This window comes from Heterodontus francisci, chromosome 29 (assembly GCF_036365525.1).
Source record: "Heterodontus francisci isolate sHetFra1 chromosome 29, sHetFra1.hap1, whole genome shotgun sequence".
Taxonomy (NCBI): domain Eukaryota; kingdom Metazoa; phylum Chordata; class Chondrichthyes; order Heterodontiformes; family Heterodontidae; genus Heterodontus; species Heterodontus francisci.
This window is the reverse complement of record NC_090399.1, coordinates 41,488,763-41,505,766: the sequence shown is the minus strand read 5'-3', so window position 1 is coordinate 41,505,766 and position 17,004 is coordinate 41,488,763. Positions and strand designations below refer to the sequence as shown.

The 17,004-nt window shown below is 46.3% G+C and overlaps 1 protein-coding gene across 1 annotated transcript; it reads left to right on the top strand.

Moving 5' to 3' along the window:
• Window positions 1–13,242: 13,242 nt before the first annotated feature.
• On the top strand, window positions 13,243–16,727 carry LOC137345793 (probable G-protein coupled receptor 139; the record flags this gene model as incomplete). The annotated part of the gene is made up of 2 exons (XM_068009046.1): window positions 13,243–14,091; window positions 16,704–16,727. Coding segments are annotated over 2 exons (873 nt in total), but the record flags the coding sequence as incomplete, so codon positions are not given.
• Between the last annotated feature and the right edge of the window lie 277 nt (window positions 16,728–17,004).

The following is a 17,004-nucleotide window of genomic DNA, read 5'->3' as shown; positions in this document are numbered from 1 at the left end:
GGGATACCAAAAAGGGGGCAATTAAAGCAGCACTGGCACCAAGAAGAGACAGTTTTAATAAGTTTTAGGATTTATGAATGAATGGGAGTGAATGAGAGAAATTCATTGTTTTTTTTGTATCTTACATTTTTGTTCTCGACCCTTTTCATGAAATGTGCTTTTCTCAAATCGCATTTAATTCCACTGGATGTGGAGGTGTCTTGCTCGGCCCCCACCTGCCAAGAACGAGGCACATTGATTTTGTTATGAACATTGATTTTAAACTGTTACTGGAGTTAAGCAGTGCTTGTTGAACAGATCAGCCATGGCTGGAAAAGACATTTGCATATTAACAGACGGTGTTTGGAAGGATAAAGCAGCCATTCCCTGACATTCAACCCACAATGGACTTTTGATCACCAGACGTTGAAGGTGGGGGAGCTCACATTCCAGGTTGTCTGCTAAGATGGCAGAATACACAAACGGATATGGTCAAACCAGCAAGTCACAAGATTAACCTGCCGGGCAACATGAGTTTTTTGAATTTGGACAAACGGTTTGGGCAGTTCCGAAGAAGGGTCACTGACCCGAAACGTTAACTCTGCTTCTCTTTCCACAGATGCTGCCAGACCTGCTGAGTGATTCCAGCATTTCTTGTTTTTGTTGCAGATTTCCAGCATCCGCAGTATTTTTCTTTTATATTGGGCCAAAAGCAGTTTGTTCCTGAACTGAGAAGATCTCTCTCCTGTCTGCTCCCATCTCTTTCTCACAAGCCTCTGAATCAAATGAAGACATGAACCCCAAGAGAAAAAATTATCTTGCAGTGAACAAGGTTTAAGAAGAATACTGGGCTCCAACAAAAAGCAAGATGTACCTACAATCAAGGACTCTACAGTGAGCTTGAAGAACCGTAACGACAACTATTCATATATTGCCTCAAAACTTTCCACTTTATTTTTCTTCTCTTTTCTGTCTCTGTTTGCATGAGTGTATCACGTATGCATGCCAGCATGGGGTGCGGCATGTATTCATTGACGTTAACCAAATTAGAGTTTAAACTTAAATAAGTTTCAATTTTTCTTCTTTAAACCTAAGAAAGCCTGTTTGTGCTGGTTTCTTTGTCTTATAATTGGAAAGCAGTGAACAAGGATTCACCAAGGGGGAGCTAAAAACACAGTGTGTTTAAACTTAGGCCCTGTTACAGTAAGACCAGGTGAAGGTTTAAAGGGAACCTGAGACCTCTTTCCCACCTGGTCCTAACAGAATGAAAGAACTCACCTGTGTCTGCTGCTCAGATCATGGCACCTATGTGATGGAATATAGGTATAATAGGCTAAATTAGGTAGAATTTAGGAATAGATAAAATATTATACCTTTTAGAATTAAAGATTGAATAAATGGCCAGGTTTTCAAGACTCACTGACATTCCCCTTTATGAAGGTCGAGTTAAAAAAATTCAAGGTCTCTGTTATGAACCAGAAACAAGTTGGGAAATCCATTTGTGTCTCTGTTGTCAGGGGCTTGGAAGATAAACACACACATTGAAATATCCTGTGTGACATCAGTAAGAGGTAGCAATAAACTTAATTGGCGTGTGTGGTTGTGCAGAAAGGTCAGCTCTGGAGGTTGCTTTGGAGTGCCATGGAAATGGCAATTACAGATAATAAAACAATAAATGGAATGGACTTACAGGAACAAGAGGTTGCGTAAATACAATTATAAACATTTTGACCAGATAAATGTTCACAACTTCAAGAGCAAGAAAATTGCAGTAAAACATTAAGTGGAGATGGTATTTAAAGATATGGATTTTAAAAGCAGGATAAACACACACAGGAAGGTAAGATCTATATGCTGAAAGTCAGATGATACTTCCGAAACAGTATAAAGCTGAGAGGTTTTGAAGCACCAATTAGAAGTGTTGAATCTTCAAAAATGCTTCTCAATTATGGGGAACGTAAGGTAAAAAGTTTACTTTAAATTTTGATAGATATTCTGGATATTCTAAAATATATTTGCTGTCACATTAGCAAGGTTAAATTTTTGGATTCTATGTTAGAAATAAGATTATATGTTACATCTTTTAGTAATATTTGATATTGTGATATACTTATCGACTTAGAAGTGTATTGCATGTTAAATTCTTTAATAAATCTATAAAAGTTAATAAATCGTCTCATGTAGCATTCTGTATGCAATTACAAAGAACCCTCTCTCTGTGTCTCTTTAAGTTGAGATATATGTATTGAAGAGAGTTCCCAGATCCTTATAATATCTGGGATATTTATGACTTAGCCATAATTATTAAAAATATGTTATCCGGAGGATGATAAAATTGAAATCGTGAGAGTTCGGGGCCAACATGTTCCCATGAAGGTGAAGGGAACCCTGGATGTCAAGGGATATAGAGGATTGGATAAGCAAAAAGAGGGAGGTTTATGGCAGAATCAGAGGGCTGAAAACAACGAAGGGCCTTGAGGAGTATAGAAAGTGTAAGGGGTGGGGGGGGTACTTAAAAAAGTAATTAGGAGAGCAAAGAGGGGGCATGAAAAAACACTGGGGGACAAGATAAAGGAAAATCCCAAGGCATTTTATAAGTATATTAAGGGCAAGAGGATAATCAGGGAAAGAGTAGGGCCCATTAGGGATCAGAGTGGCAATGCTTGTGTGGAACCAGAGTGCAAAGATGAGGTTTTAGATGATTACTGTTCGTCGGTGTTCACAATGGAGAAGGGTGATATGGATGTAGAGATCAGGGAGGGAGATTGCGATATACTTGAACAAATTAGCATTTAAAGGGAAGAATTATTAGCACTTAGAAGTGGATAAATCCCCAGGCCCAGATGAGATGTATCCCAGGCTGTTATGTGAGGCAAGGGTGGAGATAGCAGAGGCTATGACACAAATTTTCAAATCCACTCTGGCCACAGGAGAGGTGCCAGACGACTGGAAGAAAGCGAATGTGGTACCATTATTCAAGAAGGGTATTCGGGATAAACCGGGTAATTACAGGCCAGTGAGTCTAACATAAGTGGTAAGGAAACTATTGGAAAACGTTCTGAGGGACAGGATTGATCTCCACTTGGAGAGGCAGGGATTAATCAAGGATAGTCAGCATGGCACTGTCGGGGGAAATCATGTCGAACAAACTTGATTGAATTTTTCGAGGAGGTGACTAGGTGTGTAGATGAGGGTAAAGCAGTTGATGTAGTCTACATGGACTTCAGTAAGGTTTTTGATAAGGTCCCGCATAAAAGATTGGTTAAGAAGGTAAGAGCCCATGGGATCCAGGCGATTTGACAAATTGGATCCAAAATTGGTTTAGTGGCAGGAGGCAGAGGGTTGTTTTTGCGATTGGAAACCTGTGACCAGTGGTGTACCACAGGGATCGGTGCTGGGACCCTTGCTGTTTGTAGTGTACATTAATGATTTAGATGTGAATATAGGATGTATGATCAATTAGTTCGCAGATGACACGAAAATTGGTGGTGTTGCAAATAGTGAGGAGGAAAGCCTTAGATGACAGGACGATATAGATGGGCTGATAAGATTGGCGGAGCAGTGGCAAATGGAATTTAATCCTGAGAACTGTGAGGTGATGCATTTTGCGAGGACTAACAAGGCAAGGGAATATATAATGGATGGTAGGACCCGAGGAATTACAGAGGGTCAGAGGGACCTTGGTGCAATTATCCATAGATCACTGAAGGCAGCAGCACAGGTAGATAAGGTGGTTTGGAAGGCATATGGCATACTTGCCTCCATTAGCCGAGGCATTAAATATAAGGGACGGGACGTTATGACAAAGCTGTATAAAATGCCAGTTTGGCCATAGCTGGAGTACTGTGTACAGTTGTGGTGGCCACACTGTAGGAAGGATGTGATTGCACTGGAGAGGGTGCAGAGGAAATTCACCAGAATGTTGCCTGGGCTGGAGCATTTCAGCTATGAAGAGAGACTGGATAGGCTTGGGTTGTTTCTCTTACACAGAGAAGGCTGAGGGAGGACCTGATTGAGGTATCCATAATTATGAGGGGCATAGATAGGGTAGATAGGAAGAAAATTTTTCCCTTAATGGAGTGGTCAAAAATCAGGGGCCTGAGATTGAAGGTAAGGGGCAGGGGGTTTAGATGAAATTTCGCCCAGAGGGTGGTTGGATTGTGGAACACACTGCCTGAAGGGGTGGTAGAGGTAGGAACCCTCACAACATTTAAGAAGTATTTAAATGAGCACTTGAAATGCCACAACATACAAGGGTACGGGCCAAGTGTCGGAAAATGGGATCAGAATAGTTAGGTGCTTGATGGTCGGAATGGACATGATGGGCTGAAGGGCCTGTTTCTGTGCTGTGGAACTCTATGATTCTGTTGTTTTTTTTTCTTTGAGGGAAGGTTAGTGCAATTCTTTGGACCCAAATAAGTGGCAATGAGAATTTATCTGGTTTGAACTTCATGAAAAGAGATTCATGGGGATGTACTCCTAATTTGGTTCAGTCCCTATAAGGGGTTAAAGTCATAAATCACTTAATCAAAATGTGGTCTTGTTGTTAACAGAATCCTGTACTTATATGTCAGCCTTTAATGTATATTTCAGATTTATAAGTGTGGAAGGAATGTTTTCTGTTCGTGGTATTTCAACCCCGATTTAAAAATCTAGAGACAGCTAACTCTTGATCACGTTTTTTTAAATTCATTCATGGGATGTGGGAGTCACTGTCCAGGTCAGCATTTATTGCCCATCCCTAATTGCTCTTGAGATGTTGGTGGTGAATTGCCTTCTTGAACCGCTGCAGTCCATTTGGGGTAGGTACACCCACAGTGCTGTTAGGAAGGGAGTTCCAGGATTTTGACCCAGCGACAGTGAAGGAAAGGCGATACAGTTCCAAGTCAGGATGGCGTGTGACTTGGAGGGGAACTTGCAGGTGGTGATGTCACCATGCATCAACTGCCCTTGTCCTTCTAGTTAGTAGAGGTCGTGGGTTTGGAAGGTGCTGTCTAAGGAGCCTTGGTGCATTATTGCACTGTATCTTGTAGATGTTACACACTGCTGCTCCTGTGCATCGGTGGTGGAGAGAGTCAATGTTTGTAGATGGGGTGCCATCAAGCTGGCTGCTTTGTCCTGGATGGTGTCCAGCTTCTTGAGTGTTGTTGGAGCTGCACCCATCCAGGCAAGTGGAGAGTATTCCATCACACTCCTGACTTGTGCCTGTAGATGGTGGACGGGCTTGTGGATCTTAAATCAGGACCCCCTCATTCTACTTTTGAGGTTTGTAAATTTCCCTTAAAGTTCCCTTTAAACCCTAATTGAGATTAGGTCCTCACGTATTTTAATTCCTAGTTCAGGTTCCATTCAGAAACAATGGCCAATGAAGAAGGAATTGGCTTAATTTTACCATTGGCTGATCCAGCAACTTGCTTCAGTAGATTACAGAATCCCATTCTGCTGCCTCAGGGAGATCAGGTGGTAGTCTTTGAGATAGATCATTTTGATGCTGATGGTTCAGTTATAGCTCATGGTACTATTGTGACTGACCCCCAGGAGGAAGGGTTAGCACATATTCAGTGGGATAATCAGACTGATATCCCAGACCCACAACATTCCTTAATGATAAAGTGCACGCCTGCACAATTGGGTGGTCTAATGACTGGTGCATGACAGGGTGGGGGTATCCATGATAGAATTGTAGGTCCTGGGTCTCCCTACGTACCTGGTGGCCATGGGTTGTGGATTAGATGGCTTCGTCACAATGAGGTTCGTGATCAGAATTTGCAGGAGGGTTACAGACAGCTACTGGTACATCACCTTCAAATGAAACAGGCACTTTTCCAGGCTTTTACTAATGATGGTGCTGCAGGCTTTCCTCTGTCTGTGGGACAGCCAATGCAGTCTCAAATTACACCCTTAGGAAATGTGAATTTTAACCCTTGAAATGCCATGTGTGGCAAGCCCGGTCGAAGCAACCAAGATAAAACAAGATGGATTTTAAACAATCTTGATAGACTTGACACATGTTGTCAGGGCTGGAGTGCTGCACATTTACGGCAGCTCCTCTCCATGATGTTAAACCCTGATCTCGTCCCCCCAGTTAACAAGTGCAACAGCTGGATACAAATATATTCCTACCTCCTGACCGCAACTCAGAGAGGGCATGTAATGGGCTCAATCAAAGAAATCCTTCAAAGTACTGTTCGGTCGAATGTTTTGGTCGCCGCCTATCAATTAGGTAAGGAGCTTACACATGGCAACTGGGAAATTGTTCACGGTTGTCTGGCTAACCAGGATCAGAATTCTGCACTTAGACTAACCTGTGAAGGGGCTTTGTCTGCTTATCCTGAGGTGGGATCATGTTGAACGCATCATCCGGACGCTGACACAGGCTTAGGAGGAGGTCCTGGAACTGGCAGTGATACATGTGGACCGTGCAGTCGATGACATTGAGCTCAGGGTCCTGTGTGAATATATAGCCATTTGATAGACACAATGATCACTGTGATAATCGTACTGTTTGAGACAATGCAGTCATAATCATTACATAAGCACCATAAAGACTGACAGTGTAATATTCTCATTGAAGAGACATCCTCCGAGGGAGCAGCATCTCATGACACTCCCGCACCTTCCACCAGGCAGATACAGTCACCTAGGTGGGAATGCAATCGTCTTCAATCGTGGGTCACAAGCTGGTGAGAGCACTGCAAATGCACCCTTGCAGCTGACTGAGACTGAGAAGGTCAAGGCCCCTGACAGTTGGAGGGCTGTGAGTGATCAGGCCCCTCTGAGCCCCAGGCTACTGATGACCCTCTGTTCTGGACAGCACAGGGCATCCTGGAACTGCAGCAGCAGTCTTAGCAACAACTGGTGGAGATGTCACAGGCCTTGCGCATTCTTGAACAGATGATGGGGGAGTCCATCCAGGCCATGACAGCTGCCATGTACCAGGCATTTGAGCACATGGCATCATCCATGGAGAGGACGGTGGCCCTCCTGGAGAGCCAGACTCCACTAATCCGCACGGACCTGCAATCCCTCACCGAGGCCATAGGATCCTCAAATCAGTGGCAAGATGAGAGAGGGAGCAGGGGCATGGAGACTGTCCCTGTCCCTGGTCCTTTCCAGGCGAGCAGAGCGTTCTAATGAGTCCTGAGATGGAGAAGGCGAGCCTGCACACCATATCTGGGGTCCCCCCTGTGGTGCCTAACACGCACGCACGCTACTCTTAAAGAATCCACGGAGTCCAAATTGGTAAAAGGTATCGCAATAAGTTATTCCCACACTAAATCATCAAGTACAAGTTCTCACTACTTGTACAGTATCAAAACTCATCAAAGTACGAGTTCTCACTACTTGTACAGTATCAAAACCCATCAAAGTACAAGCTCTCACTACTTGTACAGTATCAAAACTCATCAAAGTACAAGCTCTCACTACTTGTACAGTATCAAAACTCATCAAAGTACAAGCTCTCACTACTTGTACAGTATCAAAACTCATCAAAGTACAAGCTCTCACTACTTGTACAGTATACTACCCGTCAAGACACGAGGTGGTAATTCTCGGACTTGCGGCTGCTCTTCTGTTCTCTGAGCCCCTGGCTCAGGGTATCTTCTCGAGTGTTCTTCCCCGGGGTTCTCGTACCTTCCTTATTTTCAGTCAGGGGTTAAATCTTGTTTCTAAGACCCGCCCCTCTTACTTACTCATAGGGGTCTGGTATAATGACATAATGGTAATTCCTTATTTGGCTCAGTGAGCACCTGTTCAAAACTTCACAGTTTCCCATTGTCTATTATGAGTTTAATCATACCTGTTGTCCATGACAACACCTAGTTTCTGGTATCCGACTCAATATCTTTTCTATAATCATATCTACAATTCCTCGGCTATCTGTGTGCTGTGCCCCTTTGTACTCATCCCACTTCAACACACTGTTCATTGTTGTGTTACTGGCCCCTTTGTTTTAACTAAGTTCTTATGTGTCATTGCAATATGTGTTTTTACTGGGTCTACACCCCACAAGGTAATTCCAATGTGGATACCGGCTCCTCCACCCCTCCACTAGTGAGTCAATCTCCAGCAGCCATGATGTCTGAGGAGAGTTCTGCACTGATGCAGGATTCCCCCAGCCAGCCGGGGCCCTCCAGGCCTCGTACATACAGAGGACGACCACCAAGATCATCCAACGCCAAAGGGCAATCAGTTCAGCAGTCTTCCTCCAGTCAGGCAGCTAGTGCAGAGGTGGCACCGCAAAGGAGCACCCGCAAAGGTTTAAAAAAAAATCATGGCACAAATGAGTCTGCACGGGTGAGACTACACTGTAAAACGCTCAGGCACTAAATATTCTTCACTAACGTGTGTCATTGTTATTGTGTGAATGAAGTGTGCCAGCATGTACCGATCATGTCTCCTCCCTTTACATCATTGGCCTTTCAGAACTGCCAATGTATGGAACAACATCATTGCCATGTCAGTATTACTCATGTGTGTCTCCACAGATGCAGTAACTTTGACAATGACTCAGTCTGCTGCTGCCAGTAATGGTGGAGACAAAGATGTTGCAGATGCGGACTGTTGCACAACAAGTGAAGAAGGGTGCATAACACATGGTGGTTTCCATGGAGAGGAGAGCAGTTGATCAATAAGGCATTGCCATGCATACCTTGGGGTGTTCACTGCTCACCCTGCATGAGGTGCCTGGATGCTCTCTGTCCTCCCATGCACCTTTCCTGCTGTAGGTCCTCAGTTTCTTCATCGTCCAAGGATGAGTCCTGCTGACATCTCTCCTCATCCTGCAAGGCCTCCCCCTTATTGAGTGTGTAGCTGTGCAGAGTACAGAAAACAAGAACGATACCAGCTGCCCTTTCCGGTTTGTACTGCAGGGCACCACCCGATCTATCCAGGCAGTGGAAGTGCATTTTCAACATGCCGATCTCCTGCTCTATGATGGCTCTTGTAGCTCTGTGGCTGAGAGAGACACCTATTTAGCGGAATTTGCAAAATTGTTGACAAAGAGGCAGCTGGATGCAGAAAGCACCAGGGGTAAGCAATGCTTTGAATATTGAACAAGAAATGCTGGAAATACACAGCAGGTCTGGCAGCATCTGTGGAGAGAGAAGCAGAGTTAATGTTTCAGGTCAGTGAGCCTTCTTCAGAACTATGAACAACTCTGAAGAACCAGTTCTGAAGAAGGGTCACTGACCTGAAATATTAACTCTCCTTCTCTCTCCACAGATACTGCCAGACCTGCTGAGTTTCTCCAGCATTTCTTGTTTTTATTTCAGATTTCCAGAATCCGCAGTATTTTGCTTTTATCTTTGAATATTGAAATTGGGCTCCCGTTGCCGAGTGGCACAGGCGCCGGCCCGAGGCCTCACCACTGCTGGTAATATGGGCCCAGTCCTTCCCAGCATCGGGGACCGTGGCGGGCCTCTCCCAGAGGAATTTTCCAGGATCATTCCCGCCGCCAGTGAGTCCAGAAGTCCATAGGGTCAGGCCACAAACAATAGGAGGTGTGAATTCCACAAATGGTTTTGTCTTGGTTTCGTCTCTTCAGGTGAAGCACTTCACCCATGGTCATTCAATTAGGAACTTTCCAAAGGTGTGAGATAATTCTGAGTCCGGGCCGAAATTGCAAAAGTCACCTGACCATCGGCAGCCATCATATGGAGCCTTTTTATGTCCATTATGGTTCATTTAAAAAGAAAATTCAGTTCCAGAAGATTCTAAATACAGTCCATGTTTAAAGTTATGAACAGGACATAGCTTTACTAGACATGGCAGTCTTGAAGTTTTACATTGAATTTATTATCTATTATTTGACAGTTTACTTCCTCCCCTCAGAGATCTCACTCCCTTCATCAGGATCGGAATCCTCATCCACTGGGTCATTCTGGCCCCGACTGTCCCACAACACACGAGACTTCCTTCCTTCTAAGCTCGGAGCTGTGCTGTAGAATTCCATTTACATTTCTGTCCATGTCAGTCTGCCCCTCTCTGCTTCAAAGTCCAGTAAACCCGAGCTCTCCTTAAACTCACAGTGGATGGGATCTTGCCTGACAGACACCATGAGGCCGTTTCCCGGCCAGTTTCCCTCCACCATCTCCTGCTGGGACATTCCGAGAGCCACATTTGGAATGGATTCATTTTGTTTTATGCGCTCACTATTCCCACTGGAATTCCTCTCTTCCTCATCAGCTCTGGTCTGGCAATGAAAATCCTCACAGGTTCCTGATCCTGATCCCTGTGCAGGCATCCTCTTGTAAAGTATAAATGTGTGGACCTCGGGTGTAAACATTGGGATATTCCACACTCTAATGTTCTCACTATGGGAACTGTATGCATCCTAGCTATGCTGCCTTTGTGTAGGAACCATGAACCATTTTTTGTTCCAATCCTACTCAGCTCCACTCCTTCACCTATTTTCCTGATACTTTGATGACTGTGCTGGTGTCATTTCCTTCTTTTGCCTTAAACTGGAAAATTACATCAACTTTGCTTCTAATTTCCACTCCTCCCTCATCTTCACATGGTCCATCTCTGACACTTCCCTTCCCTTCCCTGACTTCTCCACCTCCACTTCAGGGATTGGTTGTCCGCCAATATCTGCTATAATCCCAACAACTCCCACAGCTACCTTGGTTATACTTCCTCCCAACCGGCATCTTGGAAAGACTCTGTTCCATTCTCCCAGTTTCTCCACCTCCGTTCCATCTGTTCTGACTATGCTACCTTCCACACCAGTGCTTCTGAAATGTCTTCACTATTCCTCAGCTGAGGATTCCCCTCCACTGTGGTTAACAGGGCCCTCGACCGTGTCCATCCCATTTGCCATGTTACTGCCTTCACTCTTTCCCTCCCTGCCAGAACCATGATAAGGTTCCCCTTGTCCTCACCTTCCACCACACCAGCCTCTACATTCAACACATCATCCTCCAACATTTCATCCAGCTAAATCCAACACCAAACATATATTCTGCTCCCCTCCCTTCCCCCCCCCCCACTTATTGTCACACCCTGATCCACTCCTCAATCACCCCCAACATCAGCTCCTCTTCCCCAGGCACCTTTCCGTGCAAGCACAGGAGATGTAATACCTGCCCTTTTACATCCTCCCTTCCCAATGTCCAAGGCCCCAAACACTCCTTCCAGGTGAAACAGTGATTTACTTGGACTTCTTTCAATTTATTAACAGTATTCGCTGCTCACAATGGAATCTCCTGGGCATTGGGAGAGGTGCAAACACAGATTGAGCGATTGCTTTGCTGAACTCCTCCGTTCAGTCTGCAAGTGTGACCCTGAGCTTCTGGTCACTTATCATCTTAATTCTACGTCCCATTCTCACTCTGACCTCTCTATCGCTGACCTCCTACACTCTTCCACTGAAGCTCAATGAGGAACTGTATTTTTGATGAGTCATTTTATTGCCTCTTAGACGCAACACTGAGATTTAAAACTTCCGATTATAACCATTGCTCCCACTTTCTGGGACGGCCTGTGCTGGTAATGGAGGATGGCTACACCAGAGTCACTGGGAGTGGAGGGGGTGTGGGCTGGTGCTTGGGGTGAGGATCCCCTATTGTTTCACAACTGGCAGGCTGGTCCACACCCCTGGGGTCTACCCACCATTCTCCATCACTTTTCCAGGCCACAGGAGCCTTCGCCTCTTTGCCAGATTTTCCATGCTCCCCTCTCTCTGTTATTCTACTGTAACCATTTACAGCTCATCTGGACCCATCCTCTGTTTCTTTAATTGTCCCATTCACCTTGCACCATCATCCCTTTTATCATTGAATCACTCCTGCCCTCCACCCGATCACAGACCTTCCCTTTTGTTCTTTCCTCCCCCTATACCCCACTTTTCACTGACTACATGATTGATTTAAAACTGTTAATCTCGAATATCTTCCAGTTCTGATGAAAGCCTATCAGCCTGAAACATTAACTCTGTTTCTCTCTCCACAGATGCTGCCTGACCTGCTGAGTGTTTTCAACATTCTCCTATTTTTATCAGATTTACAGCAGTTTCAGTATTTTGTTTTTACTCCAATGTTTATTCCTGGATATTAACAGGGGTGAGTGACATAGGTGGGGAGCGGAGTTTCAGAGTTTTAACTCCACAGACTGCCTCTTTTATCCTTGACAGGTTCCCCACCCTGAAGTCAGCCTGATTGACAGGCTTGGCTTCCGGTCGGGCAGGGCGGACTCTGGAGCAGGCCTCAGGACCAGTGCGGTCCAAATGCTGACCCTGGTGTTTTGGGGGAGATGCCTGATATCGTGGGATGTCCAATCGCCATCTCCAGAGGGGGAGAGAGTGGTGACACCTCTAATAGCTGGTCTGTTGATCCCGAAACCCCGGGGAAGAGTCTCCTATCCTGCGGCAAGGTCCGAGTCTGCGGAGGAGAATTGGGAGGGAAGGGGGAGGGTGAGTGCCTGATTCTTAACCCCGGGGAGGTGTCTCCTATCCTGGAGCTTGTTCCCAATCCAGTTAGGGGGAACGAGCGGGGCGAGTGTCTGATCCAAGACACAATGGGGGGACCTGATTTTTTGGGGGTTCTGAACGAGGGTGGTCTGCTCCCAGGAATTGAGACTCCGAGACTGTGGGGGGGATCCCATCAAGGGAGGAGAGTCTGATCCTGGAGACGGGGGTACAATCCCAGTGGTGGTGGTGGGTTCCAATCCCGGGGATGGAGAGACCCGATCCAAGGGGTTATGCTCTGATCCTTTTGGGGGTAGTGGGGTCTGATCCATAGTGGGGGAGGTGTGGTTCCTATCGGTGGGGGTGCAGTCCGATCCTGTGGAGTGGTGGGGTCCTTTCGTGATGAAGATATGGTGTGGTCCCAGGGTGCAGGGGATGATCCGAGGGAGCGGTCCAATGCCAGAAGGAACATCTGTTCCTAACGCCAATCCCGGGTGTCTTTGTGTGTGATGTGGGGTATAACGGGGAAACCCGGGCGGACAGAGTTAAACTTGTAAAACAGATTAAATCAGAGATTTCCAGCCTCGTTCAAATATTTAAATTACCAACCCGCCTCCTGGGAGCGGTTGGCTGTCCGTCCCCTTTCCCGACTCCATTAAACCTGGAAGTGGGCGAATCGAAGATTGGTGTGGGTTTGGGTAAAGTTTTTTAATTTAATTTAATTTAACCTCTGACCCGCCCCCAACTCCCCCATTTTTGGTGCTAAAATCCTGCCGTTACTGTCTGGGTCAGACACGGAGAATGTTTGATCAGTAATTTCCAGTCTCTTTTCCCTTCTCTCTCTTACAGTTAATTTACTGGCGATTGTGATCCTGTCCCGGGGAAAGTGCGGCCTCTCCACCTGCACCACTCGCTACCTGGTGGCCATGGCAACGGCGGATCTACTGGTCATTATCATTGAGGTCATTCTGTTCCAAATCCGTTTTTATTTTTTCCCGGAGTGCTTCCTGGACATCACCCCTGTGTGTAGTGTTATCAATGTCCTGATTGATATAGCCATAGACTGTTCTGTCTGGTTCACCGTCACTTTCACCTTTGATCGATTTGTGGCCATTTGTTGCCAGAAGCTGAAAACTAAATATTGCACCGAGAAAACTGCGGCTGTGATTCTCGCAACAACCTGCATTCTGCTCAGTATAAAAAACATCCCCATCTACTTTACATATGAACCTAGAAAGATAATCGACAATGTACCATGGCGCTGTGTTATCAAGCGAAGCTATTATACTGAGCCCGGATGGGTGGGATTTCGCAAGTTTGATAAGGTTTTAACCCCATTGATTCCATTTGCTTTAATCCTGTTGCTCAATGCTCTGACAGTCAGACACATTTTAGTGACCAGTCGAGTCCGTAAGGGACTGAGGGGTCAGAGCAAGGGAGAGAATCGCAGTGACCCAGAGATGGAAAGCAGAAGGAAGTCTGTGATTTTACTCTTCACCATATCCGGCAACGTCATACTTCTGTGGTTGGTGTATGTTTTATATTACTTTGGAATCGCAGATCACTTCGATTCTGATTCTAAATATACATTTAAACAAGTCGGATGGATGCTGTCGAATTTAAGTTGCTGCACAAACACATTTATTTATGTGGTGACTCAGTCCAAGTTCAGAGAGCAGGTCAAGAGTGCGGTGAAATATCCAGTTACATCAATTATTCAATTAATGAAGAAACAAAACAACTGAGAGCAGCCCAGAGGCGGGTCCCAGTGTTTCCAGTCCATGAATGGAATATTTATCCCCAGACTTCCATCAACTGAATGACAGCAGGAATCACTGGGAATGTGAAAATACCCCCAGCGGCAGGAGTGGGGGCTGGAAGAGACTAACACCACCCTCTGCAGGACAGGAGGGGAAACAGCAGCCATAATCTCACCTTCGTCTCCACTGGTTCGATTCTGAGCTCCTCACATCTGCAACGAAATCAAAAACATTCTCACAAAATCCAAAATGCTGCAGTTGCTGGAAATCTTCTGGAATGAATGAATTTTTTTCTGGAGACACTTTAGTGAGTCCGTTTCCTTTCGATTCCCCCCACCTGGTCACTGTCGCCTCTCTTTCTCTCTCTCTCTCTGAGTCAGACGATGTTGTGTTGGGGGGATTTGCATCAGGACAAGCCCAGCTGAGGGACTAGGATAGGGAGTTGGGATCTGGGATGAGGGAGCGGGGCCAGGCTCGGCACAGGAGCCGGCAGTCCCGGGGCCTCTGCTTCGTGGTTCTCGGATGGACGGGGCCGAGTCCCTTCCTGGCTTCCATGTTAGCTGATATTATTAACGGTTCCCTCTCCTCAGGTTCTGTCCCACTCTCTTTCAAATCTCCAGTTATCATTTTTCTCCTAAAAAAAACCCTTGACCCGCTCTTTCCTTGCAAACTAACACCCCATCTCCAAACACCCTTTCTTCTCCAAAGTCCTTGAATTTGTTGTCATCTCCCAAATCCATGGCCATCTTTCCCGGAACACCATGTTTGAATCCTCCAATCAGGTTTCTGCCCCTGTCACCGTACTGAAACAACTCTTATCAAAATCACAAATGACATCCTATGTGACTGTGACAAAGGTAAACTTTCCCTCCTTGTCCTTCTCGACCTGTCTGCAGCCTTTGGCACAGTTGACCACACCATCCTCCTTCAACACCTCTGCACTGTCATCCAGCTGGGTGGGACTGCTCTCACCTGGTTCCATGCTTATCTATCTAATCGCAGTCAGAGAATCACTTGCAATGGCTTCTCTTCCTGCTCCCACGCCATTACCTCTGGTGTCCCCCCAAGGATCTATCCTTGGCCCCTCCTATTTCTCATCTACATGCTGCCCCTCAGCCACATCATCTGAAAACACACTGTTAATTTTCACATGTACACTGACAACATCCAGCTCTACCTCACCACCACCTCTCTCAACTCCTCCACTGTTGATAAATTATTAAACTGCTTATCTGACATCCAGCACTGGGACGGCAGAAATTTCCTCCATTTAAGGATCGGGAAGGCAGAAGCCATTCTCTTTGGTGCTGCTACAAACTCTGTTCTCGAGCCACCGACTCCATCCATCTCCCTGGCAACTGTCTGAGGCTCAACCAGATGGTTCACAACCTGAGATGAGCTTCCGAGCTCATAGTCACTCCATCACTAAGACCGCCTATTTCAACCTCTGTAACATCTCCCGACTCCACACCTGCCTCAGCTCATCTGCTACTGAAACCCTCATCCATTCCTTTGTTACCTCTAGACTCGACTATTCTAATGAATTTCTGGCTGGTCTCTCACATTCTACCCTCCTTAAACTTGAGATCATCCAAATCTCTGCTGCCGATGTTTTAACTCACACCAAACCCCGTTCACCCATCAGCCCCTGTGCTCGCTGCCTTACATTGGCTCCCAGTTCAGCAATGTCTCGATTTTAAAATTCTCATCCTTGCTTTTAAATCCCTCCATTACTTCAACCCTCCCTCTTTCTATAACCTCCTCCAGCCCCTACACCCCTCCCTATCTCTGCAACCTCCTCAAGCCCAGTGTTGACCCACTGAACCTCTCCAAATACTTCTACACCATCTCCAACCTGGAAATCCAGGAGTGGTAATTGCTCCTCTCTGTTTCTCTTTCCCTGTGTCTCCCTCACTCTCTCTCTCTCTTTCTGTCTTTTGCTCACTTTACCTTTCAGTCTCACTGTTATTCTCAATCTCTCGTTTCTCACCTCCCTTTACCCTCCCTACCTCTCGCCAACCCTCTCTCACTCTCCCCTCTCTCAGTTACTCTCTCTGTCAGTTGCTTTTTGTGATGCTCATCCTCCGCGGTAGATCTCGAGTGAACAGACGAACACCACATGCTCATTGATCATTGTGTGTATAATACACTCAACAGCTCGTGGCTCCCTCCGTCCCTGTGTCTCCCTCCATTCCCGTGTCTCCCTCCTTCCCCGAGCCAACCTCCGACCCGTGGCTCCCACTGTCCCCCTGTCTCCCTCCGGCCCCGTGCCAACCTCCCTCTTCATGGCAACCTCCTACCCCATGTCTCCCTCTGTCCCCTGTCATCCTCTGTCCCCTGTCTCCCTCTGTCCCTGTGTCTCCCTCTGTCCCTGTGTCTCCCTCTCTCCCTACGTCTCCCTTTGTCTCTCCATCTGTCCTTGTATCTTGCTCACTGACAATCTGATAGTGAACAGTTTGTTAATGCCTGTCCTTCAATGAACAATTTCTGATAAAGGGGAATCCTCATCCAGCTCCTCCGCCAGTACCTGAGGTCAGACTTGTGTTTATCAACAGTGGAAGAAGACCCTGGCCTTCTAACTGGGCTATAATAGCTGGTGTATCTATTACAAAATCCTTTCGCCCTCCCCTCCACCCCCCAACATACCCCAACCTCCCCCCCTTCCCCTCCCACTCCCCTTCCCTCCTCCCAAGCCCCAAACTCCTCGGCCTCCTCATCAATCTCCCCTCCCTCCCTGCCGATCCCCCTCCCTCACACAGTCAAGAGTCGGGTCCTGAGGCCAGGACACTTGATGCAGGAGTTTTTATTGTAGTCCAGTGTAAAGTGACGAGGCCTTTGCTGGATCTTCGGAGACTT